The sequence below is a fragment of the Mirounga leonina genome, unplaced genomic scaffold, assembly GCF_011800145.1.
Source record: "Mirounga leonina isolate KUSES-001 unplaced genomic scaffold, KU_Mleo_1.0 Mir_174, whole genome shotgun sequence".
Taxonomy (NCBI): Eukaryota; Metazoa; Chordata; class Mammalia; order Carnivora; family Phocidae; genus Mirounga; species Mirounga leonina.
Window position 1 is genome coordinate 45916757 of NW_023270451.1, and position 26710 is coordinate 45943466.

At 52.5% G+C, this 26710-nt stretch overlaps 1 protein-coding gene across 4 annotated transcripts in view; it reads left to right on the forward strand.

Annotated features, from left to right (window-relative positions):
• The window catches only part of ADCYAP1R1 (ADCYAP receptor type I), a 57447-nt gene extending 31164 nt beyond the window's left edge, over nt 1–26283 (forward strand). For 2 of the 4 annotated variants that reach the window (XM_035020851.1, XM_035020854.1), the window contains 11 exons: nt 310–422; nt 1055–1152; nt 1637–1769; nt 2688–2841; nt 3278–3338; nt 3878–3947; nt 7861–7952; nt 14931–15014; nt 18365–18494; nt 19858–19899; nt 21458–26283. In XM_035020851.1, coding sequence (XP_034876742.1) covers nt 310–422; nt 1055–1152; nt 1637–1769; nt 2688–2841; nt 3278–3338; nt 3878–3947; nt 7861–7952; nt 14931–15014; nt 18365–18494; nt 19858–19899; nt 21458–21646 — 1166 coding nt within the window. In that variant the 3' untranslated portion in view covers nt 21647–26283. The remainder of the gene's footprint in view (nt 1–309; nt 423–1054; nt 1153–1636; nt 1770–2687; nt 2842–3277; nt 3339–3877; nt 3948–7860; nt 7953–14930; nt 15015–18364; nt 18495–19857; nt 19900–21457) is intronic. The other 2 variants (XM_035020853.1, XM_035020855.1) reach the window with 2 other exon arrangements.
• The last annotated feature ends 427 nt before the right edge of the window (nt 26284–26710 follow it).

Consider the following 26710-nt stretch of genomic DNA (forward strand, 5'->3'; position numbering starts at 1 on the left):
CAGGCCTTTCGTCAGTGAGCGTTTGCCAGTTCCAGAAGAGAGGGAGGCCCAGTCCCCTCAGCCCTTGTTAAGAGATCAGCTGTGCCTTGTCCTCCCCAGTGTCCTTCGTGTAAAGGCTGAGCTTGAGGTCACCAGCAATTCCTATGTTCCCGCGGACGGGGCAAAATTTCATGAACCTTTAATCACTGTGCTTCCCAGATGCGCGTATGGGTTTCTAGAAATTCTCCCTTAAGAAGTAAATTTCAAGTAAGAATTGCAGGGTTTTCTTAAATCATTCCCGTGCCCCACTGAGTTTTTGTTCTACTGCAGACGTGAGGGTGGTGAGCCGGAACTGCACTGAGGATGGATGGTCAGAGCCGTTCCCTCATTATGTAGACGCGTGTGGGTTTGATGACTATGATGAATACGAGCCTGGGGACCAGGTGAGTGGCTGTCCCCACGGGGAGGTGGCGGGGGTAGGGCTGAGGAGGCTGGTGACCGGGTGTCCCCACCAAAGGCCTTGGCTCCTGTTGGGCCTAGGTGTCCCTAGGCAGCACGTGAGTCCCTGCTGTGTACCCAAGCCAGACGCACAGAGACCAAGGCCTTCATTCACTCGTTCTGGGCCAAGAAGCATCTGCCTTGCTTCCTGAGTTCCCCCAGCCCCCACTACATGGCCCCTACCTCCCTGGCTACTCTTCCAGGACACACATCCTTCCTGTGGCCCAGCAACTGAAGGGTTGAGGCAGGGCCCAGCGGGGGGCCTCCTGGGAGCTTCTCAGGCTAAGGCTGATGCCTGATCTGATTGGTCAGTGCCCTTGTGTTCAGCAAGCATTTCCTGAGCATGGGCAGAGTACAGACACTGTGGAGGGGAGGAAGAAGCTCATGGGGGATGGGGTGGGGGGCAGGGTAGTAGAGGCACTGAGCGGGGAGAGGAGGAGGTGAGATCAGCAAGAGGAGAAGAGAGGAGGGAGGAGCTGGGTGGTGGACCCCTGGGGTGGGCAGGCCCTGGCCCAAGGGCGCTGGGGGCTGGGGCAAGCCCCATGTGGAGCCCTGGACGTTTTGTGCTTTGCTCCAGGATTATTACTACCTGTCAGTCAAGGCCCTGTACACAGTTGGCTACAGCACATCCCTTGTCACCCTCACCACTGCCATGGTCATCCTGTGTCGTTTCCGGTAAGGACCCCCCGACACATACCAGCAGCGTTCGAGCCAGTGCAGCAGCCCCTAGCTCAGAGCCCTTGCTGTGTCCTGCCCGCCCCTGCCTTCTCCCCTGGATGTCAGCCCTGGAGGTCCCTTAGAAGGCAGTTCCCCCACCCCTCTGATAACAGATGGGAAACTCGATCTGAGAGAGGGCAGCTGACCTGTCCAGGGCCATGGACGGACCCTGGGCAGGAGACCTCCATGCCTCATGTTTATCCTCCTGGTCTAGATGGACCAAGGCCACAGGAGGGGAAGGTCTGGGCTCTCGGAGTTGTGGAGCCAGGCAACAAAGGCCTGGCAGTGAGTGAGGATTTAGAGGGGTGGGAAGGAGGTGGGAAGGTGGGGAGCCCCTGAGACAGAGCCGTGGAGTTGGCCCCGAGCAGACCTCGGAGCGGAGGAGGGGCTGCTGTGGGGTTGTTGCTTTAAGGCCTCTCCCTCCGCTGGCTTGCTGGCCTAGGAAGCTACATTGCACCCGCAATTTCATCCACATGAACCTGTTCGTGTCATTCATGCTGAGGGCCATCTCCGTCTTCATCAAGGACTGGATCCTCTATGCGGAACAGGACAACAACCACTGCTTCATCTCCACGGTGAGTGCGCTGACCCCTGGTGGGAAGGCCCTTCCGGGGCTCCCTTCCCTGTGATCCCCCCTCCCCCCGCCATCCAGGTGTTCTCCTGAGGGTGAAGGCATTGTCCCCAGTGGATGCAGAAATCCGGGAATGACCATGAGTTGCTAGTAACCGGCGAGACCCCTGCTCCATGTCCTTTCCTGTCCCTCAGTCTGTGTATGTACTTGGCCGAGCAGATGTGGAGGGTCGGGTGGAAACGCCAAGTCTCGCTTGCCCAAGAAGGGAACTAGGCTTAGAGAGAGGGTTTTCTGGGCCCCTGGTCATTTAACTAACCCGTGGCAGAGCCGAGGGGCTGCTTGGCTTGGGTCTCTCCAGACCATCTCCCCAGTTCTCATACCTTTGGAGGTAAGCAGAGGAGATAGGTTTTGATGGAATAAGATGGAAAGAACAGCCCAGAGCACAGGGTCTTGACCCAAGAGGGCACATGTGGAGGGGGCAGGGGGATCTGTCTGAGATTTCTGGGGACCGGGAGTCTCCCCCTTGATGTCTAAAATCTTCATTTGACTTAGGAGCCTCCTGCGGGGTCCTCTGTACTCCCCTTACCTGGAGGGGCTGGAGAAGGAGCAGGAAAGTTAGGGGAGAATGAGCCTAGGGAGGGGAGCGGGCCCCATGCTCACCCTACCCCCATCCTTTTCTGACACATGTAGAGTTGCCGCCATGGGCAGCTTCGACTCAGAATCATAGGATGCTGCCATTTTTAACTCTTCGAATCCAGGATTGTGGAGTCTTTCAGATCCATGGGATGTTTGAGCCCAAGCATGCCAGAGCTGAAGGGCCCTCAGGATTCTCCCTGCTCCTGCTGGGTGGGATTTTCAGGGCTGGGTGGGGGCCAGCGGAGGGAGCTTCCTGCCTCCCTCACCCTCCCCACCCTCTCTGCAGGTGGAATGCAAGGCCATAATGGTTTTCTTCCACTACTGTGTCGTGTCGAACTACTTCTGGCTGTTCATCGAGGGTCTGTACCTCTTCACCCTGCTAGTGGAGACCTTCTTTCCTGAGAGGAGATACTTCTACTGGTACATCATTGTAGGCTGGGGTAGGTCGCTGGCTGTGGCCTGGGCAGACTCAGGCCTCATGGCCAGGTATGTCCTTGGTGCTGCTGTCAGGGAATGTTAGGTTGGAGGAGGGAGGCGCTGTCCTGTCCCGTAGCGGATGCCACACCTCTGGTTCTTGGGCCCTTTCTTGCTCTTCCTGCCCATAGAAAACCCACTGTCTGGAAGATGGGATATGCTCAGGAATCCTGAGAAGTAAGATAGCCAAAGGCCTGGCGGATACATGGACCCCCAGGAGGCACAGGTGTGAGGGACAGTTAGGGTCCCCAAGACTCCAGGTCTGAAAGGGAGACCTGCCCCATGGGTCAGAACCCCCTGTTTGACTGGGGGACAATGGCCCCCGGGGACCCCAAATCTGAGGGGACCCTAGGGCCTGTTGGTTTTCCTGTTATCACCAGGCTCCTTTTCTTGTTCTCCCAGGGACCCCAACGGTGTGTGTGTCTGTGTGGGCCATGCTGAGGCTCTACTTTGATGACACAGGGTGAGTACGTGCCCAAGAGCCTGGGCCAGAGCCCCGAGGAGGTTCTTACAGATGGGTCTCAGTGGCTGCCCATCCCCAGCCCCTGCGGCACCCTGATCACACCGCGGGTGGACCCACCCAGCCACATCTCAGCCGGAACCTAGTGAGAATGTGCAAGGTTTTCAGAGTCTCTCTGTATTTCTGGGCCCAGCTCTGAGTGTCTGTTTTCCTTTTAGGGAGGGGAGGAAGGGTGTCGAGGGTGAGGTCACACCCTCACAGTCCTGAAGGGGGAACATGGCCCTTGCCTGGGAGCCCACTGGTGATTCTAACTATGGGGCTTTACTCCCTGCTTTGACAGGGAGCAGAGGGAAGGACCAAGGCACTAGAAGAACCAGAACTGGGCTTGGGTCTGAGCATGCCTGAAAACTCTCTTTCCAGCCAGCCCCTGGTCAGAGAGCTGCAGGGGCAAAGAGCCACAGTGGGGCCGGGGGCATTGGCTTGCAGGCATCCCAGACCTGAGCTTAATCTCTCCTCTTTCTCTCCATCTGTCTGTCTTTCAGCTGCTGGGATATGAATGATAACACAGCTCTGTGGTGGGTGATCAAAGGCCCTGTGGTTGGCTCTATAATGGTGAGTATCCTTGGGACAAGGATGAGGAAGAGACGGGGGCCTGGGCAGAAAGCAGGAGAAGGAGACAAATACAGAGGTTACTGCACAAGCCAGCCTTCTCCTTTTTCCTGGCTACATTATATTTGGCAACATGGACACACTAGTTAAATGTGTTGGACATTTATATTTTCTCATTTTTCCTCATAATGAAAAATACTACTAGGAGCAATTCTGTGCATTGTTTTGAGCATGAGCATTCCTTTCGATTAAATCTCTAGAAATGGAATTGATGGGTTGGAAAGCGTACCTCTTATCATTGTCTGTGCTTATAACATCAATCATTTAAATTTTTGCACAGGCTCCTGGGGGATAATGGTAGCTCATTGTTTTAATGTGAATTTCTCCATATTGCTAGTGCAGTGAGGTACTTTTCCCCAAACATTTATTGACAATTTGTTTTTATTCTGATTATTACCTGTGTATTTCTCTTGCTCATTTCTCTTTTGCTTGCTTTGCTCAATTGTCTTTCTAATTGTTTGAAAGATAGTAATGCTTTATCTGTTAAGCATGTTGTAAGTATATATCCAAGTCTGCATAATTTTATACAACCTGTCAGGCTTTGTCTTCGTAAATTCTGAAATTTATTTCTTATTATGGAAGGCTTTTCCAATCCTAAGACATAAAAGTATTCTTAGTTGTTTTATAACATGTTTATGGATTGGATTATTATAGATATGTTCTGAATCTAGCTAAATTTTTATTTCTTTGTCTGATCTGAAATGATATCTAATCATCTTTAGTTTCTTTTTCTCCCAGTAGATAGACATTCCACCCTTTAAACTGTTTTTATTAAATAGACCCTTGTTTCTCAATTATGTTGAAATGTCACTTTATCATGAGCATTCAGTATAGTCTACTTGTATTCTATGCTATGTTACTAATCTGTTTGGCTGTTTCCACAGTGAATGCCCCCTCGTGCTAGTTATTATAACCTGGTAGCAGGTTTTGATATCTGGTATGTTAATATCCCCTTCTTTATTCTTCTTTCCTTCAAAATTTTCTTGTACATTCACTCTTTCAGGTGAACTGTCAAATATCCTTGTCAAGTTACAAAAAGAGTGTGGTTGAGATTTTTAGAGAAATTGCATTAAATTTATAAATTAATTTGGAGAAGTGATTTTCTTAAAATATGGAATCTTCCTCTCCAAGAACATGGCCTGATTCTCCATTTATTCAGTCTTTCCCGTAGAGTCATTTTGTACAGCTTTTCCTTTGTCTTGTTCAATTTACCTTTAAAGTGTTTTCCAGTTTGGGTGTGTGTTGTGCCTGGAACTCATTCTGTCATTGTATGTTCTAGTGGGTTATGGCTGGTGCATAGGGAAGCTGTTTGTTTTTGTGCATTTTTTCTTTTCTTGGTTACTTTTCTAAACTCTTAGTAGTTCTTGTCCCTTTTCAGTTGGTTCTGATTCGTTTTCCAGGAGGAAAATGACATAATCTGTATATGAAAATAGTTTTACTCTTTCCAGTATTTATACCATTTATTCCTTGGTTTTATTTTATTTTATTTTTTATAAAGATTTTATTTCTTTATTTGTCAAAGAGAGAGAGAGAGAGTGCACCCAAGAAGGGGGAGTGGCAGGCAGAGGGAGAAGCAGGTTTCCCTCAGAGCAAGGAGCCCGATGTGGGACTCGATCCCAGAACCGTGGAATCATGACTGAAGCTGAAGCCAGATGCTTAACTGACTGAGCCACCCAGGCATCCCTATTCCTTGGTTTAGGGGTCATAAGAATGGTGTTTGCTATATAGGTTTGAGCAGTCATTCTTCATTGAATTAGGAACGTTTCTAATCCTGGCTCATTTTAGTGCGTATTTTAAAAATCAGGAAATCAAATGTGTTTTGGAAACATTTATTGGAGTGGTCCCTTCCCTTAGTGATGGACTTTTACAGTTTCCAATTTTTCTTCTTCTGAACAATGCTATGATGGATATATTCATGCATATCTAAGTATGTGTGAATATGTCTTTAGAATAAATCTCTAGGGGTGGAATTTCCGGGACAAGGGTATGTACATTTAACATTTTCATAGATATCAAATGAGCAGAATACAAGAGTGTTCATTTCTCATGTCTTTGTTGATGTTTTGATTATTGAATTATTCACCAATCTTATGGGGTAAGGGTAGCTCACTGTTTTAATATGTTAATGTAAGAAATACTAGTAGATTTGGGTTTTTTGGATTTTGTTTTTGAGGTTTCTTTTCTTGCATTTCTTATATAAGACTTTATGACCATGATCTGTTTGTTCTTTTAATGCACTACTAAATTCTATTTGTTAATATTTGGTTTATAGTTTTTGCATTGCTCTTTGTAAGTCCTCTGGTTGTGTGTGTGTGTGTGTCTATTTGTATGTTTTCTTTGTTGTAGCAGAGTTTTGTTAGCTTGATAAGCAATTTGTGAGGTTGTCTTTTATTTGCTTTTAAACAATGAAGTAGTCTGTAAATGACATCTTCCCTAAAGGTGTTATGAAACTGGTCTGTAAAGTTATCTGGGCCCGATGCCTTTTAACGCACACATCTTTGATTGCTTTTTAAATTTCTCCTAAGGTCATTTCTCTACTCAGATTTTCTACATCTTCTTGATTTGATTTTGTTTCTTTCTATTTTCCCATTTTGTTTGATTTTCTCTTATGATTTAAAATATTCTATACATCTGTTGTCTTGTCCTCGTTCTCATCCCTAAATTTATTTAATGGTATTTTCTCCTTTTGGATTTGACTAACCTGTGCACTGAGCAGCAGGCACTGTGCTGAATTCCCGGGACTGGTCAGGCACTGGGCTTGTGGTGGGGAAGAAGCCTGAGAGAAGTGCTTTTGTGGAGCATGTGGAAACAAACCAACAAAACTAGACCCCGAAATAAAGTTTTCATTGATCAACTCCACTTCTCCCCCTCATTTTTTATAATGAATTTTTATCTTTATTAATTCCCTTCTTGTGAAAGTAAAATGTGTGGCACTTTCCCCCTAGCTTTTGATTTGAATGCTTAGTTGTTTTGTCTTCAGTATTTATTATTTTTTCATAAGTTAGTGTCAAGCTCTACATTTTTTTTCTCCAGCTGTAGCTGCTTTGGCTACATTCGGAGGCTGTTGCCTTGTGGTCCTCTCCTTGTGCCTTGTTTCTATTTATTTGCTCCCCATCCTCCCCCCCTTTTCACTATTTATTTATTTATTTATTTAAAGATTTTATTCATTTATCTGAGAGAGAGAATGGGAGACAGAGAGCATGAGAGGGGGAGTGTCAGAGGGAGAAGCAGACTCCCTGCTGAGCAGGGAGCCTGACTCGGGACTCAGTCCCAGGACTCCATAATCATGACCCGAGCCGAAGGCAGTTGCTTAACCAACTGAGCCACCCAGGCGCCCCCTTTTCACTGTTTAGAGAGACTTTTGTCCCTGATCTTTCTCTGAAGGTAAATGCTGTTATTGCCATTCCCAGGCAGTCCTTTAATTAATAATGCTTATGGTTGTCCATTCTTGTTCCCCATGTTCCATTACTCTGAACTTGGAGTTTCTCCAGAGGACAGTTCCCACCTCTGCAGGAGCCTCTTCTCTATCTGTTTGGTATTGTTTTCCATCACCCTGATCCTATTTGCTCTTTCTCTTCTAGAAATTGCCTACTTTTCTGGCTCATTCATGATAATCTTCCCTATTCCTCAGTACTCCTATGAAATTCTTTTTCTTCTATCTTTTCTGTCATTTTAGCAATAGTAAGTGGTGAGGTAAATGAGTGTTCTCATGCCACCATCTCGGATTATAAGTCTAGAAGGGATTTTGACTGGATTGTGGAGGGTCCTGTTGGGGCAGTAACAGTCCAGGCAGAGGCAGGGGTGTGGAAAGTCTTTGCCCAGAATCATTTCTATCTACTTTTTCTTTGCTCTTCAGGTTAACTTTGTGCTCTTCATTGGCATCATCATCATCCTTGTGCAGAAACTTCAGTCTCCGGACATGGGAGGCAATGAATCCAGCATCTACTTGTAAGTACCATTATGTGAACTCCATTGTCACTTCCAACAGCTGTGTGGGCCCTGCACTCAGGTCACAGGAGAAGGCCTAGGTTTTGCTGACAGGGTAGACTAGCAGGGGCATTTGCAAGATTTCTTTCTGATTAAAGTGCCTTTAAAATGTAGTTGCCTGCCTATCCGTTAGCCATGCCAGTTGCTAATCTGCATGGTTATTACATGGGAGGGAAGAGAGAGAGGATGAGACGGTCAGATCCTGTGTCACACTAGGAATCAAGATGGAAAACACCAGATTCCTTAGGGTAATTAGGGTCTTAGGTGTTTAGCAGTTGGATTTCCTTTGGGGATTTGGGGTCTATGGGAAGTTCATGAATGCCACTGGAGGCACTGTTGCCTGATGTCCCCACCGCCCAGTCCAGCGTGTACAAGTGGCTCAACCCTCACGAGCAAGATGGGTGGACCTTTTTGCTGGTCTGAGTATTAGAATGGGGGAGTCCTTTCTCTTCTCCACCTTCTTTCAGGGCAGCTCTGTCTCTGGGTCTGGTCTTCCTCCTGCAACTCCCTCCTCCCTGAGCAGAGGGAGAGTTGATATGTGTGAGATCAATCAGGTTTGCGGGCAACCCTTAACATTGCGTGTAGCATTTTCTCCATTTCCGTGACCATTTGGCTTGTTTTCTGCAAGTATTTTTGTAGTCACATCCCTACCAGCATGTCCCACTTGCTCTGTCAGCCTTCCCCCAGCCCTCCACCTGTTCTGAACCAGACTAAGTGCCTTCTATTTCACCCATCTTGCCTGATGATCAGGAGAATGACCAGCTGGGTGTATGGGGTATGGGGACACTTCTGATGCCGGGGAGCAAGGTTGATCCCCTGTGGTTGGCTGGAAGGGCCAGATGGGCACAGAACATTGGAGGGCAGTCTAGGGTTCTTTCTGCGGGCAAGGTAGAAACCATATGTGTTGCCTCCTCAGTTTTTTAAGAAGGGGCAGATTAGAAGGAGCCGAGGTCTTTTCATGGCATTGGTGGGGGATTGGTCCTGCCTTCATCGGTGACCCCAACCAGGGGGCTCAGAGCCTTGATGGCTGCCAGTGGATAAGTGGGACAGCAGAGAGACCCCAGCAGAGGGTTCTCCCCAGCTGACCATTGTCCTGGGTAGAAGGGGATGCAGGATCCAGAGACGAGTCCCAGATCCTTCCGCTCCCTGGGGCTTCCCCAGGGTGGCAGAGCTTGCCCTTGGTCTGTAGGTTCAACTTGGGCACCTCCCCTTGTGGAAGTCCTTCCTGTGGGAGTGGGGGATCTGCCCAGGGCCTGGGTTGGTCAACCTTGTTTTCCCTGTATTTAGGATGATTATATTACATTGGAAAAGACCCTCCACCTTTTTTTTTTTTTTGCTATCCATTTACTGTCTTTTTTCCCCCATGTTTTTGCAAGTTTTTACCAACCCATGCTTATATGTATGTGTTATGTTGTCAAAAATTGTTCATGCATATAAGTCATAAAGTCTCTGAGACCTGGCACTGGGGGATCCGTGGGGCTGGCTCCCTGCAACTAACTGCCCTCGAAGGATCATCCTTGCCTTAGTCTCCAGGACCACAAAACAGGGCCCTTGTGTCCCCTTCACCTCCCCGTCTGGCGTCAGCCCTCACGCCCTGGTGTCTGCTCCCACGCGGTTATTTCAGACATCTGAGGCTAGCAGTAGCCAAGCCGGCCTCTTTTCTCCTTTGAGCTCTAGCCTTGGTTCCCCCCACTCTCTGCTTCCTGGTAGGAAGCGTTTCTTCTTCTTCGGTTCCTGGGATCTCTTCTCTGGGAGGCTCTCCCCGCTTCCTCTCCCCCCGCCTGGGCAGGGATACACACAGGGGCCCAGCTGCAGCCTAAATAAGGACACTCCACGGCCCCGGACACACACTTCAGCTCAGGCAGCAAGAAGCCCCAGGCTCTGGTGGAGAGAAGGGTGGGGCTGGGAGCTTTCAAGTTATCACAGACCTGGAGCTGTAGAGTCTTCCGGGCTTCCTGATGCATAGATGACAGTTTGTCAAATGGTTTATACATTTAAGTGCCAGTGTTTAAAGAACTAGCTAGTTGGTTTGCTTCCGTTGCTCGTCTGAAGCCCCAGAGATGGAAAGCTCAGATATGGTGTGCAAGCCAGTGGGGAGGTCTCACGCGGGATAAGGGACCAACTTGATCCTATGAAATTTAGCAACGTATTTGAGCGTTTGCAGGGTCAGGGAGACCCAGTGAGGGATAATCAAAGTGACGATGCTGCTGGGAACTGCAGAGCTCCTAGCAACACTTGGCTCTCAGTCCATGCACATTTAATGCTCACAAACACCCAGTGAATCTGGTGGGCCGAGTCACCAACTGTTCAGAATAATCCCCATTTTACAGCTGAGAGAATTAGTTGTCAGTGAAGTGAAATGAATCCAGTAGGAACAGGCGAAGCCACAGCTCTGGTACAGCAGGGCCCTTGGCTCTAAGCTTGACTGCACCGTCTTTCCTGTCCTCCAGGAAGTTACAGATGAGAGATGGTGCTAAATAAGTATATAAACAAGGCTTCCTGGAAGAAGAGGCCCCAGTGGGATCCAGCCTCGTAGAGAACTGCCCCACCTGGAGTGCTTTGGGCCTGGGAGGTGTCTGCTGTCGGAGAGGGGAGATTATGGGGGGGATGGGAAGGGGCAGGACCTGGTGGAAGAGGAGGTTTCAGGGCTATGCCCGAGTCCCCTTGGGCCACCAGAGGTATGTGCGGGGCTGAGAAGCCCCTTCAGATCTACCCACAACAGCTTTCTGGTTTTTTCCTCTGTTTCCAGAACAAATATAAGCCTGGGAGTCCCCAAGAAAGCCTGAGACGACCCCCTGCCAGTGCCCTCAGACCAGCATTCATTCCCTTTCCTGTAGGTTGGTTCTAGCTGCTTAGATGATAAGGGTTTGAGACATGGCTTCTGTTGGGGGCTTGGACCTCCGCAGGGGGCGGCGGCGCTGAGCCACCCACACTCTCACCTGATGCTCCTGACAGAATGAGGGGCTGGCCTCAGGCCTTGGGCAGTGGCCAGGCATGGAGTGTGGGCCTGGGTCAGGGCTTGGCATGTGCTCTGGCTCCCTTTGTTCTGGGGTGGGAGCTAGGGCTCAGCCTGAGGCTGGGGTCAGGGTTAGTCTGCCCTTTCCTGCCCTTAGCTCTGTGAGAAGCCAGCTGGCTCAGAAAGGGGAGAGTGAGCTTCCCGGGTGGGCACCGAGTGTGCTAAGGCCGCCTGCCTCCAGGAGCTGGCTGTCCTCCCGGCGGTCTCCCCGATGCAGGATGGGCGTTGGAAGCCACCTCTTGGCTCTGAGGTGGGGGAGGGAAACCCCACATGGATTTCCCTTGGGGACCTCGCAGAGCAGGTCTGCATGGCCTCTTGGGGTAAAGGAAGGAAAAGAGAAGAGACACCGTGATGTTGATAGTCAGCAGGGCTGTTTCATACCCAGTGTCTGAAGGACGGCAACTACTCTAAAGACAGGCTCTGTCATGGCAGAAATGCAGCCAGGAAGCTGTCAGTCCAGGAACTCAGCCCATAGCCTGAGGCCTGCAGTTCACGTGGGGCTCCATTTTCCACTTCCAAAGCACCCCTCCTCCGTCTAGGAACACCCTCACAACTCCTGTTAAGGATCAGCAGCGGGGAATGGTTACTCCTATTTTGCAGATGGAGAAACCGAGGCCCAGAGAAGGAAAGTGGTACCACCTGAGACCACCCAGCAAGTCAGTGTCTAGACAAAGTCTTGAGCTCAGGAGCCCTGACTCCGCCCGTCCCTGCTGGGCTGGGAAGGGGGCACAGAGCGTGAGCTTATGCTCAGTGGTGGGGGAGGGGGTAGCAGTGGGCAGGGAAGCTCCGAGATCTACTGAGCTGAGCTTCTGGTCGGAGTACCAGCGTGGTGTACAGTGCTTCCCTGGGCACTGGGCCAGGGTTCCGGGCACATACAGCATCTTAGTACCACGAGGGACCCTATGGAGAAGGTTCAGTCCAGACTGAGATGTTCTGTGGGCCTGCCAAGTGACCCAGCGCTGCACTGATCACTAGGAGCAGGGCAGAAGAGACAGGGGTGCTGCCCTCCAAGAGCTCCCCCACAGGGGTCTCTGTCTAGCACTCTGTCGGGTGTTCCCCGGGGCTACATACAGCCACCCCAGGTAGCTCTGCACACGAAAAGCACCAAAGCATCCATGGAGGTTAGCCTGTGACCAAAGCAGGGATCGAAGAAACCATGTGCTTCCTCCCTGGGTTATAGACGGGAGTGCTGAGACCCAGAGGCGGCTTTGACCTTCCTGCAGATACACAGCAAAGCCTTGGCAGAACCAGGCCTGTGAGCCAAGGCTGCCTGGTTTCCAGATGGAGGCATGGTCCCTGTGCCTGCTGTGGGGCTCTCCGGCCTTCTGATCCATTCCCACCCAGCACCTTTGCCTGTTTCTTATCTTCCTTTGGGTCCAAATCAGAACTGAGCTCACCAGCCAGTCTAGGGTTATGTCTTCCTCTTGATTAAATTACTTTCCCCTTTTTCACCAATTGTAGTAACATTTTAGAGGTTATGACATCTCTGCCTTTGTCACACCTGTCTCTGGCTTTTCTGCCACCATTTTGTATTCTTTTCAGTGGGTCCTTTTGCACAGAGCCATTGAAGTTTTGGGAGAAGTGGAGTGTTTGGGAGGAAGGGCACTTACCTTTGTCCCTAGATCCTTCTCCTGAGAGCCCTCCCAGGCATCAGCCCCCCCCCGACTTTGTCCTGCCCCTCCCATCAGAGACCCACATCTTTACCGGGGGTCTGATCTCCCAGCTAACTTGCCACTAAGTGGCCTTTAGCATACTCTGAAGAAATCAGAGGAGTCTGTATTTACTGTGGCCAGGGCCTAGGAAGGGCAGGGACAACCGTTTGGGAGCTCAAGGAGGAGCGGTCTCAGAGGACTGCAGCTGAAGCTTTAGAATTCAGGGTGAGGGCTTAAGCCTGGCACATAGGGGACCGCATCTGAGGTTTGGGCTCTCAGGCTCCTGGGCACCAACCAGGCCACAGTTGAGGAATCAGGCCATTGGCTATAGGAGAAAGTAGCCAACCTTTCGATCTGGGCCAGGCAGAGATAAATCTGGAGATGGCTCCCATTCCTGAATGCCCAATTAAGTTCTTTTAAGTTGTGAGAAAAACATACTTACATGTGTCCATCCATCTCTTCGTATGTATATGAAACAGACCTCTGACATTCACGAGGACACATGAAGAAACTTCTCAAATACATGACTTCCTCACAACAGTGCTTCTCAAGCTTTGAGTTGTCTGTGGATCACCTCAGGATCTTGTTAAAAGGTGGATACTGAGTCTGCAGGGCCGGGGTGGCACCTGAGATTCTGCATCTCTGAGAAGCTCGCAGGTGGTGCTAATGCCACTGGTCTGGGCCGGAGAGCATCACGCCGTCCCTCACATCCCACATCTGAGAGGTGGGCCAGTAGTGCCCCCCCCCCCCCCCCCCCCCCCCCCGCCCCCCGGGGGGGGCCCGGCTCCCCCCCCCCCCCCCCCACCGTGTGGTGTAAACCGAGAGGTGCCAGTTTTTAAACGAAAACCACGCACTTGACAGAGGCAAGGGTCCTGGGGGGACCTCGGCTTGCCTCATCTTTTAAGTGTGTGACTCTGATTCTTGCCTCAGCAAAATGACATGTCTGCACCTGTCAAGGCCCTTCAGACTTACTCTCAAAGAGCTGGAATCACAAATTATGAACCGGTGAATGCCCAAGGTCTGGTCTCTTTGTGTGTCTCTGTTCTCATGTGCGTTAGATCCCCTCAGCTCAGGTCACCTGCAGGTACTAGGGGCTCCATGCCACATGGTGCCCGAGGAGGGTTTGTGGAGGCCGCCACTCTTCTGCCGTCTGACTAGGTGACACAGCACTCGATCCCGGTCTTACATGTTCATGAGAGAAGGAAAAGAAGTTTCTGCAGCTTGTCCCCACCCAAGCATAAGCAGGACCTATGACGAGCTAGAACAGATGGAAATTCAGCCTGACTTCTCTGAGGAAGTAGAAGCTCTCTGTCTCACCCAGTGGAATATAGAGCAAGCCTTTCACCCGGGGCTCCCCTGTGGATGCCTCCTTTAAGATGACTTGTTTCTGCAGGCAGTGGGCCAGTGCCCAAAACGTGCCCCTGTCAGCCTTCAGCCCCTGCCTGTTGGACTTCGATCAGGAAGTCTAGCCCAGCACTGTGCCGTAGAACTCTCAGCAGGGATCGATACGCCCTAGACAGTGCTGTCCAATATGGGAGCCACTAATTATGTGTGGCTCTTGAGCCCTTGCGATGTGGCTAGGCTAACTGAGGAAAGTGGATTTCTAATTTAATTTAATTTTAATTCAAATAGCTGCAGATGGGTCATGGCTGTCCTATTGGATAGCGCAGATTTAGGTTAATTAGCCATCTCTTCCATCCATCCCACCTCTGTTGCCCCGGTTTGCCCATGCTGAGCTGCCTGGGAGCTCAGAGAGGAGGAGGTCCAGGCGGAAGAGTGAGCGGTGTAGAGGAGAAAGACCAGTGAACAGCCAAGGCCAGAACTGGCCTGATTCAGACTGGGTCGGCCCAGGCATGTGTTTCCAGCTGCGCATCTTGCTGAGGGACCCCCAGCAAGGCCATGCTCTGAGCCTGGTGCTGACTTAGTGGACAGCTTCCAGGCCCCTGCTTGAGACCCAGGCCGGCCCCCACCTTCAGAACACATGTGCCCTCCAGCTCCCCTTACCTGCTGTGGACCCAGTGCGAGTGCTCGCTGTGTGCGTATGTCTCCATGCACACACCTGTCCACGTCTGGGCATGTGTTTCTATGTCCAGAGCTGACCATGTCTTGGCCCCTGGCTTCCTCATTCTCTTCCGTGTCACCGCGCCCGCCCTGTCTCCGCACCTGGGCTCCTCTGCCCTCCCCTGAGCCGCGCGTCGCTCTAGGTCCACCTCAGTTCCTTCATTGCCCGATGCCCCCAGCTGACAGAAGTGCTGATCTTGTCATACCCAGCAGCTGCGTGCAGAAATGCTACTGCAAGCCACAGCGGGCTCAGCAGCACTCCTGCAAGATGTCAGAACTGTCCACCATAACTCTGTAAGTGTGCGTGGTGTGGCCGTGGCCGGGAGTCCTGGAGGGGAGGGGGCCGCATGCTGCCGCCGCCCGGAGCTTGCACCTGCCGGCTGGATGAGGGCACAGAGCGAGCTTTCTGCGCTGTTGCATGTTGATGTCTGTGTGTCTCGTGAGTTCTCTGCAACCTCAAGCCATCGGGGCGGGGTGGTGGGGGGGTTGTGGGGACGGAGCTGTGGGCACGGTGGGAGCAGCGGAGCTTGCCCAGCGCTGAGGCTTGGGAGCCTCCTTCCGCTGCCGCGATACGTGGTTTTCTCTGAATCCCCCACTTCTCTGGGCTTCAGTCTTTGCAACCTCCAAATTCTTTCTAAGAGCCTTAGAGCTTGAGTTCCTATAGACTGTTCCCCTGCGTGGGGCAGGACCCCTCACCCCAAGGAATGTGTGCCAAGTGGCTTAATCCCCACAGTGACCCTATGAGGTGGGTCCTTGTAATAACTTCATTGTACAGATGAGAGAACTGAACACAGAGAGGGGAGGTACTCGCTCAAGGTCACATCCCTGGCCGGGTGAGGATCTGAACCCAGGGAGTCCTCAGCTCTAAGGCCCCAGGGCATCTCAAACTGAAGACCAGTCTTTGCTTGGAAATCCCTTGAAGTGGGGGAGCGCACCATAATTTGGGCAGCTCTGACCATCAGAAGCTCTGCCTTGTGTTTTTTAGGGCTCTTCTGCCCATCGATGCCTCCTTGGGGCAGAAGGACAGAGGTCGAGGCCTGTGTCACCGTCCTGTGGCTTAATCAGATTGTAGGGTGATTCTGTGACTGTCTTCAAAGGGGTCCCTAGGTTCACACCACATGTTCCCATTCCAAGGCCTCTGGTCAGCCCTGAAGTATAGAGGTCCCAGAACTTTGGACCCTCTTGTCTGCCCCTCCCCATTTCCCTATCTACCAAAGGGGTGACCGGGATGCCCTGGGTCCCTGGCAGAAGTCCCCGACTATTCCAGGGCTGCTGCAGGGCCACCAGGGAGGGAAAGTGTGGCCCTTGCTGCCATTTGCCACCTGGCCAGGGACTGGAAGGGCCTGAGCTCATGTCTGGAAGGTCCCTGCTTCTCACACACTGAACCCATCCATCCACTTCGCCAAGAAAGCTGGAGAGGTTTGGCCTTTTGGTTTCCAAGAACTGTCAAACTGCAGGGACGAATCTCTGCAAACAGGCCCATGGAGAGAGGGAGGGAGGAGAGCAGGGACCACAGGCACGTCCCAGGGCCACCTTTCCTCCTGAGCCCCTTCACTTAAACCTTTTTTTTTTTTTTTTAAGATTTTATTTATTTATTTGACAGAGAGAGACACAGCAAGAGAGGGAACACAAGCAGGGGGAGTGGGAGAGGGAGAAGCAGGCTTCCCGCGGAGCAGGGAGCCCGATGTGGGGCTCGATCCCAGGACCCTGGGATCATGACCTGAGCCGAAGGCAGACGCTTAACGACTGAGCCACCCAGGCGCCCCTTCACTTAAACTTTGTTTGTAAGGTAGCCCCTCTGGGCAGGGTCATAGAGAGGCCCACAGGTGCCCATGTGTCTGCCTTTCCAGGCCACCTGCCACTTCTTTTTGGGCTTTCGTTCTTCAGCCATCACCCCCTGCTGCCTCTGGTGCCAGCCATGGGGTACACGGAGGTGAGCAGGGCCCGAGCCCTGGGTCACGGTCAGGTTTCAGAACCCTGAGGCTTTCCCATGGCCTGCATGTTTGTTTGTCCCTTCCTGGGCAGGCACCTTCTGAGTGTGAGCCCCCAGCCGGGCACAAGCTGGGCGGGGAAGGTAATTGGTAAGGGAAGCACCTTGCCCACCTTCAAGGAGCCACAGTCTGAGAGTGGACAGACCACTCGAGGACCACACCTGGGCTCAGAGTGGGACCTGCTCCCAGCCAGTTGGCGCCAGCTCTGGTCCAGGGCACCCAGGCCCTGCAGAACTGGCTGCCTGTGGGCAGGGGTGGAAGGGGCAGGTGCCAGCCCACGTGGGGCTCCTTGCTTCCAGGGCTGAGCCTTGGTCCACCTGAAGGTTTTCTTAGGTCTCTCCTCCCCCTTCCTCTGTGTCTTCTCTGCTTCTCTTTCTTCCCTTCCCCCTCACTCTTTCCTTCTCTCTCAGTCGAAACTGGGAAGCCAAGGCCCTCACGCAGACCCCATGGATTCACCTTTTCCTGAAATCTGGAGGCCCCACATTCAACAGAACATTGACTCCCAGAAAGGCTGGGATGGGGAAGAGGGCAGGGCACATGTGTAACTGTCTCAAATCAAAGGACCATGCCCCCACCCCCCGCTGCCCACCCCCATGGACAGGAACTGAGAGGGAGGGGAGCTGGACCTCCCACTTACCACCCCCACTTCTGTGGCCCAGGGGGCACACCACACCTGCAAGGGCAGGGCTGGCTCTTCCAGGAGATCCAGAGGGAGCCGGTACCCTGTGGTGGGCAAAGATGGGGTCCCACTCTTGGAGACCCTCTGGGAACACCCCTTCCAACAGAATAGGACCCACAAGTACATGCAATGTGGACTCTTTGGACCCCATACCATGGCTTCTGTGTCCCCGCCCCTCAGAGCAGAGCTCCACTTCACTGGGCCTAGTAGCCAATGGCAAGCAGAGGAATCCCAGAAGAGCAGCCTCAGGGCACAAGGTGGTCCCTTTGGCTCTATCTCTCCCCTCCCCCTCAAGTTCCAAGCAGACAGCCTCCTTTCCCTTGACTGTTTCCCAGGTGGTAGGTTCCTCTGGCTTAGTTGGTGCTTGTTTATTCCCAGAGTCAGTAAATCCTTCCTTGGATCCCTCCTGAGTCTCTCCTTCTGTGGCCCACCCCCTGTGCCCCCCACCCCCTCCCTCATCAGTACTTCCCCATCACTCTCCATGAGTGTCCCTGACAAGCCAACTCAGAAAAACCCACTGCCTCTGTGGCCCCCCAGGGGCAGCTCTTTTCAGGCACGTGGAACTTCCATCCAGAGCAGGAGACGGTTTGCTTTGCTTGAGGGTCCATCATGTCGCAAACCTTCTGAATTCCATATTGGTCCCAATTTCACTTTTCCCAAGGGTTTTGCACCTCCCACGAGGGGTGTCTGTGAACCACACACTCACATGTGCATTTTTAGTGGTTCTACAGGATACTGACATGGCCTACAGGGATGGGATGTGGGCCCAGAACCTCCCAGGGTGTTCTGGAAGCCCTGCTTTGTTGGCCATCATCTCTCCCACGCCCCACGCACTGGGAGAGAATCCTGAGTCTGTGGACAGGACCCCCGGCTCTGGGGGAGAACGGGGAGCTGGGACTAGCATCTCTGCCTTCCAGGGCTCCAGTAGCAAGACCTGGCAGCCCCAAGAGCAATGTCTTGCTCTCTCCTGACAGACGGCTAGCCCGGTCCACCCTGCTGCTCATCCCGCTATTTGGAATCCACTACACGGTATTTGCTTTCTCCCCGGAGAATGTCAGCAAGAGGGAGAGACTTGTGTTTGAGCTGGGGCTGGGCTCCTTCCAGGTAGGTGTGGTGGGTATGGCAGGTGGGGGGCTCATGGGGAGCCAGGGCTGTGGCCCTTAACCAGCCAGTGGTTCTAAATTCTTTAACCTAGATTCAACCTTGCGTTTCCATCTCTGAAATAGCACTACAAAGAAGGGAGCTGGGAGAGCCCCTTCTGCTGTCTACCCTGTGGGCTCCTATGAGAACACACTGATATCTTCCTGTGGCTACATCTGGGTGTTTTGAGCAAGGCCTCCCTTGGGCTGTCCATCCCTCACCTTCAGCCTGGGGTGTGAGCAGAGTGCTCTCCAGAGACCTCCGTGTCCACATCCTGACTCCAGCCTGTAGACCATGCCTCTTATGAGCACTGGAGCTCTGTCTTACCCACGTTGGGGTCCCCAGCACAGGACCTGGCCATAGAGAGCCGAAGATGTGGATGAGCAAACAGAAATATAAATGATCCAGGGAATAGCGAGTGGGGGGACCATGAATCCATGCCTGAAGGCATGAGTAGATGGGATTGTGAACGTGTGAGTGAAGGAGTGAGCGAGTTGGTGTGAGGATGCCTAGTGAGTTAATGAACAGCTGGCTGCACGAGTGGGTCAGTGAAGGTAGCAGTGGTAACCTTGCGTGTCCCCAGATAGAGCACCTTGCCCTAACCCAGCTCTTTGATCCAGCTTCTTGATGGTCAGAAGTTTATTCAGTGTATCTGACTTAATCTCTCCCTCCCCCAATTTTAATTCAAGGCCATTTTACCTGTTAGGGTTCTTAGCCTGGTGTGGCTGGGAGCAGTGTGGAGGCAGCCCCAGCCTGGGAGTCAGAGCCCAGGATTCCTATCTTAGCACAGGAATTCTAAATACAAAGAGTACATGTAAAGACCATATGCAGGGTAGCCAGCTGCCTACTCTGTGTCAAGCAATTACTCGTGGTGTTCTGTATGCTGTGTATAAGAGTATCTGGCCAAGGAAGGGTGGGCTGGGGAGGGAGTGGGGATAGAGAGACAGGTCTGATCTATCCTGGAGTGGTGCCGCCCTCAGGGTCCTGCAAGCTGGTTAGGGAGCCCAGAAAACATCCTGGGGACATCCAGGAAAGGCTTCTTGCAGAAAGTTGGATAGAGCTGGCCCTTGGAAATGGGAAGGATCTGACCTAGGGAATGTGAGATCCAAAGCCGGGGTGTAGCCACTTGGCCTCCTGGGTGTGGCCATCTTAGTGCAGCAGAAATTTCCCATCTTACCACAGATTCCTGGGCAGGGCGCCCCCCCCCTCCAGGTCATTGTATGTTTCTGCTTCCTGGTGTCATTCCCCATTTCCGCTGCTTCCTATGCTCCCTGTGCACAAGGTCCCTGGCGAGCATTCTCAGGTTATTTTTGCTCTCTCTCCCTAGGGCTTTGTGGTGGCTGTTCTCTACTGTTTTCTGAATGGGGAGGTAAGATTCTGGCCCTCTGGCTTCATAGCAATGGAGGTGGGAATTGCTGGGGAGCAGACAGGGGCATAGCCTGCTGCCCACCAGAGCGGATTCTCCTGACCAGGGCAATGCCAGGCTCCTGGGGGAGGGCAGCCGTGCTAGGGTCTCCTTCCTGTCAGCCTCCACCCTGTGCCAGAATCTCTCCCACACTGCCTGCTGTGCAAGGCATCAACTGGACCTGTAAAGGTGTCTCCTGCCTGGCAGGGCTTGCACTGTAAGACACACCTTAGTAAAGAGAAATGGAAAGAGAGGAAAGCCGAGGCACAGAAAATGGTACCTATAGTTTATGAGGCTGTGCCAGGCAGGGGTGCTGAGTAGGGAGCTGCCCAAAGTTCAGCACTGATCTCAGCAGGCCCGCCTGCCTGCCCAAACCCATCCCCTGTAGAGTGGGGACTCTGGGGACCTGGGAGAGACCCCGGGAGAGGCCTGGAACCTTCTTGCAGTTTCCATTTCCAGAGCTATGGTCTTAGGGCTTCCTGCTCCAGTCTGTTAGGGTGATGCTTTTGAGTAGAGTCCAAAACAGAGGTGCTGGGACAGGAGTGGGGGCTGATTGGGGGAGACGGGTCTGGAGAGTGGGTAGGAGTCTTTGCACCTGTGCTTGGGTTGTGGCTGAGTGACCTCAACAGGCGCTTCCCCTTTCTGCATCTGAGAAACAAGAAAGCTGGGTTCAGTGATTGCCAAGACAACCTCTAGAAAGGTCAGATAAGGAGAGGCGACAGAGCCCAGCAGGGAGCGGCTGGGGGAGGCAGGGAGTGGGAGCAAGTGGAGCTTGCCAGGAGACCTGTGGGGGAGGTGGCAGCTGGAACTGGAGGGCTGGGTGCTAGGACCACTCACTTGCAGTCGTGCAGTCCATGCTCCACGCAGAGGTGCTGGACTGTGGAGGGGGTGTGTGGAGGCTGAAGCTGGCCATGCCGTGTGCATCCCATGCTAAGAACAACATGGGGGTGTGTTCACCCAGAGAGCACCTTAGTTAGCCATCCTCGAGCCTGACTGCATATTGGAATCCCTGGGGAAGCTTTACAACATACGGATGCCTCACCCCAGAGATTTTGATGTCATTGTTCTGGGATATGGTCGGGGCATCTGGATTTGTAAAGCTCTCCAGGTAATTCTGATGCGCAGCCCACTGTTAATGGTCTGAGAGAGGGGGACTCCTTCCCTGATCTGTCTGCCCCAAGCACCTGCTTTTTAAGATTCCCTGAAAGACCCTGTGAGCTAGTCACTTCCCGTGGAGTGCCAAGGCCCGTGGAGTGAACAAGAAGCCATTCGAAGGCCTTGCTCAGGCAGTGACGGGGAAAGGGGCTAAGGTCAGCTCCTCAGAGGCATTCCTTTCCCATTGGTGGCCTGGAGGGCTGCGAGCTGCCATTGGGTCGGTGGGTATTGCAGGAGGTGGTGGTGGGCCCCGGCAGAGCAGTCAGGTAGATGAGGCTGGAGACGCTGTCTGCCCGGAAGTGACCACTGTCTGCCCGGAAGTGACCGCTGTCTGTCCGGAAGTGACCGTCCACGTTGCTCCCTGCAGGTGCAGGCGGAGATCAAGCGCAAGTGGCGGAGCTGGAAGGTGAACCGCTACTTCACCGTGGACTTCAAGCACCGGCATCCGTCCCTGGCCAGCAGCGGGGTGAATGGGGGCACCCAGCTCTCCATCCTGAGCAAGAGCAGCTCCCAGATCCGCATGTCTGGCCTCCCGGCTGACAACCTGGCCACCTGAGCCCAGCCTCCCCTCCTTCTCTCCTCTGTACATGGGCTGGGGCTGCGGGCAGGTGCTGGCCCACGCATGTTGAGCTTCTTTTCTCACTTCGGGCAGGCTCTGGGCTGGAGGCCGGGCTCCCCGAGGTGGGAGAAGGATGCAGGGCGCACTCGGGTATTGTCCTTCCCCGTTTAGCGCTAGCCCCACTCACCATGGGCCCCTGGGCCCTGATACCAGACCTGTAAATACTCCACAAATTTTGAAAAGTTGTCTCATCCCTACCCCTTGACCCCACTGTCCCTGCTCACCTCAAGCAAGTCCCCAGCTTCACCCTACCCTGTTTCCACCAGCCTTAGTGATCTCCTTGACCCTGTGAGTGAGGCCTTGTGAGCTGAGGCTGACGACCTTGCTTTGGGGGGGTTGGGGTGGGGCCTGCCCGACAGCCCCCACAGTGTCTGACTTTCAGTGTGGACTCCTTGAGTCTGCTTGCCACCTGAGGCCCTGCTCAGGCCTGGCCCAGTCCCCGAGGCGTGCCAGAGGTCTGGCTTGGGTACCCAGAGCATCCTTTAGTGGAGGCGAGACCTGAGCTGAGACTCCCTCACCCTTCACACCCAGCATCTTGGTGTCCAGGTGCCCAGCTCCTGGGTATCAGGGCGGTGGACAGCTCCAGGGCTCTTCCAATCAGAGACTTCATTTTGGGTGTGGGGCTAAGGGTCCCGGAATACTCTGGTGCTCTTCATTTGGTGGAAGAAAAATTGCTAAGATCCAGCAGTGTGGATGTGATTGGAAAGGAGATGGAAAGAGTTTGGAGGCCCGTGGAAGAAGACCTTCACTGGCTCCATTATTTTACTCCCGACCCAAGGTGGGCGGGGGTTCCTCTGGTAGCCTCCCTTCTACCCCTCCCATCCCCAGGCATCAGCTGCGGGAGGTGAGAGACTCATGCCTCAGAGAGACTGCTCCCCACCCATACCTACCACAAGGAGCCCTTCCCCTCCTAGGGAGGAGCCCTAAGCCCTCCGCCTCCTCATTTCTTCTTAAGTCAAAGCCATGAATAGGATGAACCAGCCGCCTTCCTGTGATGTCAGTGAATCCTGAAGCACCTTACCTCCATGTGCCCGAGTCAGGGCCCCCAGAACTCCCTTTCCCCCCACCCTCATGGACAATGAGGAGCCCCAGCCACCAGCTCCTTGGGCTTGGGCTCAGCTACTGAACTATCTCTGAGACCTTTGCAAAGACTTCCCTCCGTGTGTTCTTGACATTGAATCTCCACAGATGCTTGAGTGGCCTAGGGTGTTGGGAGGGGAGCCTCGCCCACCATGCCTGTTAGAAGAAGCTGCAGATGGAAGGCATGGCAGCTCCCCAGTTCCCGTCCTAGTTCTCTGTTGCAAGTTGCTTGGCCACAGCCTAAGAGTTCAAAATGGGGCAGAACCAGGTTGGGGGAGGGTGGAAGAAAGTACTAGAGTGCCATGGCCCGTGTGGGGGGCCCATTTCATTCCATGTCAACTTTCGGTGTTGTTCCTGTCCACGTGTGTTTGCAGACCTGTTTCGTGATTGTGTTCTGGAATCCTTGGGGAACTTGGGTGGAGAGGAAATGCTGCTTAGCTTGGTTTTATAAAGAGGAAGGGGCCTGGGGGATTTGCGGGTCCAAGTTTGGAGAGATCCTCGAGATGACTGGAAAAGGACTTAGTTGCATGGTTTAGAGATGAACCCTGTGTCCTTGGCCAGTGAAGCACTGTGGACCCTGGGTCTTTGGCAGACCTAGAATCTGCCCCCTTTGGGCTCCTACTGCTGAGACTGTGGACACAGAGCTTCCTGTTTGGGGTCTCAGTCACTCCATTTGTAAGATGCAGTGGCTTCTAAAGCTTCTCCAAGCTCTGCACTTCAGTAATTCTCCCATTCAAAACTAAGCAGATGATAAAAGGGTATGCATCATTGTTACGTGTATCACCTAAGGTTTTGAAGTGTACATGTTTGTGTATATGTGGAGGGAGGGGAGAATGCCGTTTATTTGTCCTTTCTTAGAAAGGAAACATCTGTCTCTTCCATTGGGACACCACAGGGGAAGCTGGTGGGCTGGAGAGAGGGATCATGCCAGGGACAATTGGACAGGGGCCTCAGGTGTAATGTGCAGATCCAGTTGTGTCCCTAGCCTGGGCAGGATGCCAAGGCTGCTTGGACGGTAGCCATCTCCAGATCCTAGGAGCGGTGCCCTGAGTGGACCTCATTTCTTAGTCCCCGTCCCCACCAGCAGCTCTGCCTCACTGTGGAAAAAGAGACTTTGATTTTATACATACATCATCACAAAACAGCAAAAACATCATCAGCCCAGAATCCCATGTGCTGTGCTGCTACCTGAGCCCTGGGTTGCATCCTTGTAGAGGTTCCAGGTTCCTGTTGGTTTGTTGGTTTTTCTATCTGAACGAATTATTGGCCGTCTTGTGAACAGATGTACCCCATGTATTTTGAATGTTCCAGAAGGTTAGGCAGCTGGCCTGCAGGGTCATAGGCAGTGGGGGGATAGCATAAGGTCTGGACAAAACCTTTCCCTCACTGAGTCTTTGTTCTCAAATCTGTAAAATGGGTAGTAGAACTAGGTGATTTGTTTAGCCCACTGCGTCCCTGGAATTCTCTGTCTAAACACCAGTCATCTACTTACTGGGAATGGGCGCCAGGCAAAGATTATTATTTGTCTGCCTGGGAAAAGGTAAGAAATGCTGGTGAGCGGGGAGGGGTTTGAGGCCTTTGGGGATGGTCAGGCTGGAGAGGAGCGGAGTTATCCTACTCCATGACTCTAGAAGATCATTACCAGGAGGGTTTTTTTTTTTTTTTTTTTCTTGTTTTATGCAATTCTAAAGGGCAACAGTCACCCAGGGGAGGCTGAGTTCTTCTTGGAATGAAGAGATTTTTCAACCTCTTTTATGAATATTCCACCAGGGGACAGACCATGTTAGGAGAGAGTCTCCAACACTGGGGGAAATGGGATTCCAAATTAGGGATGCTGAGGCTGTCAAGAAACCCGTGAGAAGAGAGAGTGTGTGATTCAGGGATGGTGGTGGGGGGTTCAGTAACTTCTTGGTGGTCCCCAGCGCTGGGGGCTTCTTAACCGCCTACCATACCTAAGGCCAGGCCACATTTTCTATCTCAGTGGGTGTCTCTGTGACCCTCCTTGACCTATCCAGTGGTCTGCAGTGATTCCTTTTCTTACCCTCACCCCTTCCCAAACCAGTTTCTTTGGGGAACAGGGCCAGGGAGCTGGAGCTGGGCCCAAGGCTTGGAATACACATCATCACCCACCAAGTGTGCTGACTCACCTCTTCCATCTGACCCTTTCCCTTCCTGGAAGGAAAGCTAGAAGAGGCTTTCTTTGTGATTCTGTGAGTACCCTTGACCCCCTCAAGGCCACTCCAAAGTGAAAGCAGTGAGTGCTTTGTCATCATCAATTCCTCCTTGAGCCCAGTGACCCTGGATGCCTGTCAGAAGAGCTCTGAGCAGGGAATGGGGAACCTGGGCTTCTCCCAGCTTTGCCAGTGACCTGCTGTTTGGCCTTGACCCCTTCCCCATATAGCTTTAGGGAGACTCACAAAGCACTAGAGCTGGGAATAAAAACAGCTCTGCAGGTCAAACCTCCCCATTGGGCTGATAAGAAATCACTTACCACCAGGCTTAGCACGGTGCCTGGACTGTGTTGGAATCCAATATGCTTTATGAGCCTGACTGAGGCAGTGGGCCCATCAGCATTTGCCCAGCCCTGCACGTGAGCCAGAATAAAGATCCATACAGAAAACATTCAGTCTTGCGCAAGAAAGGGGCTCTGGCTACAGAAGATCTTAGGACTCCAAATTGCAGGAAGAGCAATGGAGTCGATACGGCATGGGGCGAACGGTGTTCTAGCCTGGGGTTTTCTGCCTGCTCTATGCTCCAAGACTCAGTCTCTCTGAGCCTGTGCTTCCTAATCTGAGAAATGGGAGGACATGATTTGCAATCTGCTCCCCAGCCCAGGAAGAGGTTGAAGTGAGACATCCTTGTGTATAAAAGGGCTTTGGGAACTACACAGGAATGGGCTGGTTACTGGGGTGAAGACCCCTGAAAGGGACCCCATGCTGTTTGTCAACTGCTTTGAGCCATCCTGGGTTAACTTTTGCCCCATTTGTAAAACCACCAGCACTGGGGGCAGGGAGGAGGCCAGTGGGCTGTGATGGACACAGGAGTCCAGGCTTACCTCTGTCAACTGATTCAGTTTGCTCTTGGGGTTAGGAGGGGGAGAATTTCATGTGGGTGGTGATTTCTCTGTCACCTCCATGGGAATCCTTCAAGGATCTGGGACAGTCCTCAAGTGGGCTATGTCCTCCTTTCTTCTTTCCCTAAATGTGCGGTCCTGGGATGTGTCTGTGCTTGGCCATTTTTGTCTTGTCTTATGTCCGTGTTCTGTGGTTTGCCCATTGTGAGGGCTAAAGTGGGCCAGTCCCCGGCATCCCAGATGTGCCTCCAGGCTCGCTTGTGGAACCAGGCCCCCCTGTGTTTCATCTCCCACAATAAAGATAAACCCTGAAGACCTCACTGCTCCCGCTGCCGCCATGAATGCTGTGCTCACAACCTTGTCCGGGATTTTAAGGATGTCAATGTGCTGTAGATGACTCAATAAATGTCTTATCATTTTGCCTGGTGGCTGTAACTTGGCAGAAGTGGTGGGCAGTGAGGAGTGGAGGTGGAAGGGGAGGAAATCTGACCACCCCGAGTAATCCGGTCCACACAGTCCTGTGGCCTTCTGGATTTCAAGGGAAAGTGTGAGAACAAGCATGAATGAGCTTAGAACTACGGGCTTGGAAGAGCAAAGTCGTGGCCTCAAAGGGGCCTGCAAAGATCATGCACACTGAGTGGAATCAAGGCCTGTTAGATGTTTTGAGTGGCTAGAAATGGAAGTAATTCACCCCCCGGTTTTTGATGCCCTGTGGTCTTATGTTGTTTTATGAGCGTGGCTACCAGATACCTCAAAGCTTGCCTATATGAGCATTTCATTCCAGGTAAGCACAGGTGCATCATTGACTGCCAGAGTCCCACCCCCTCATCTGGATATTCCGAGCCATC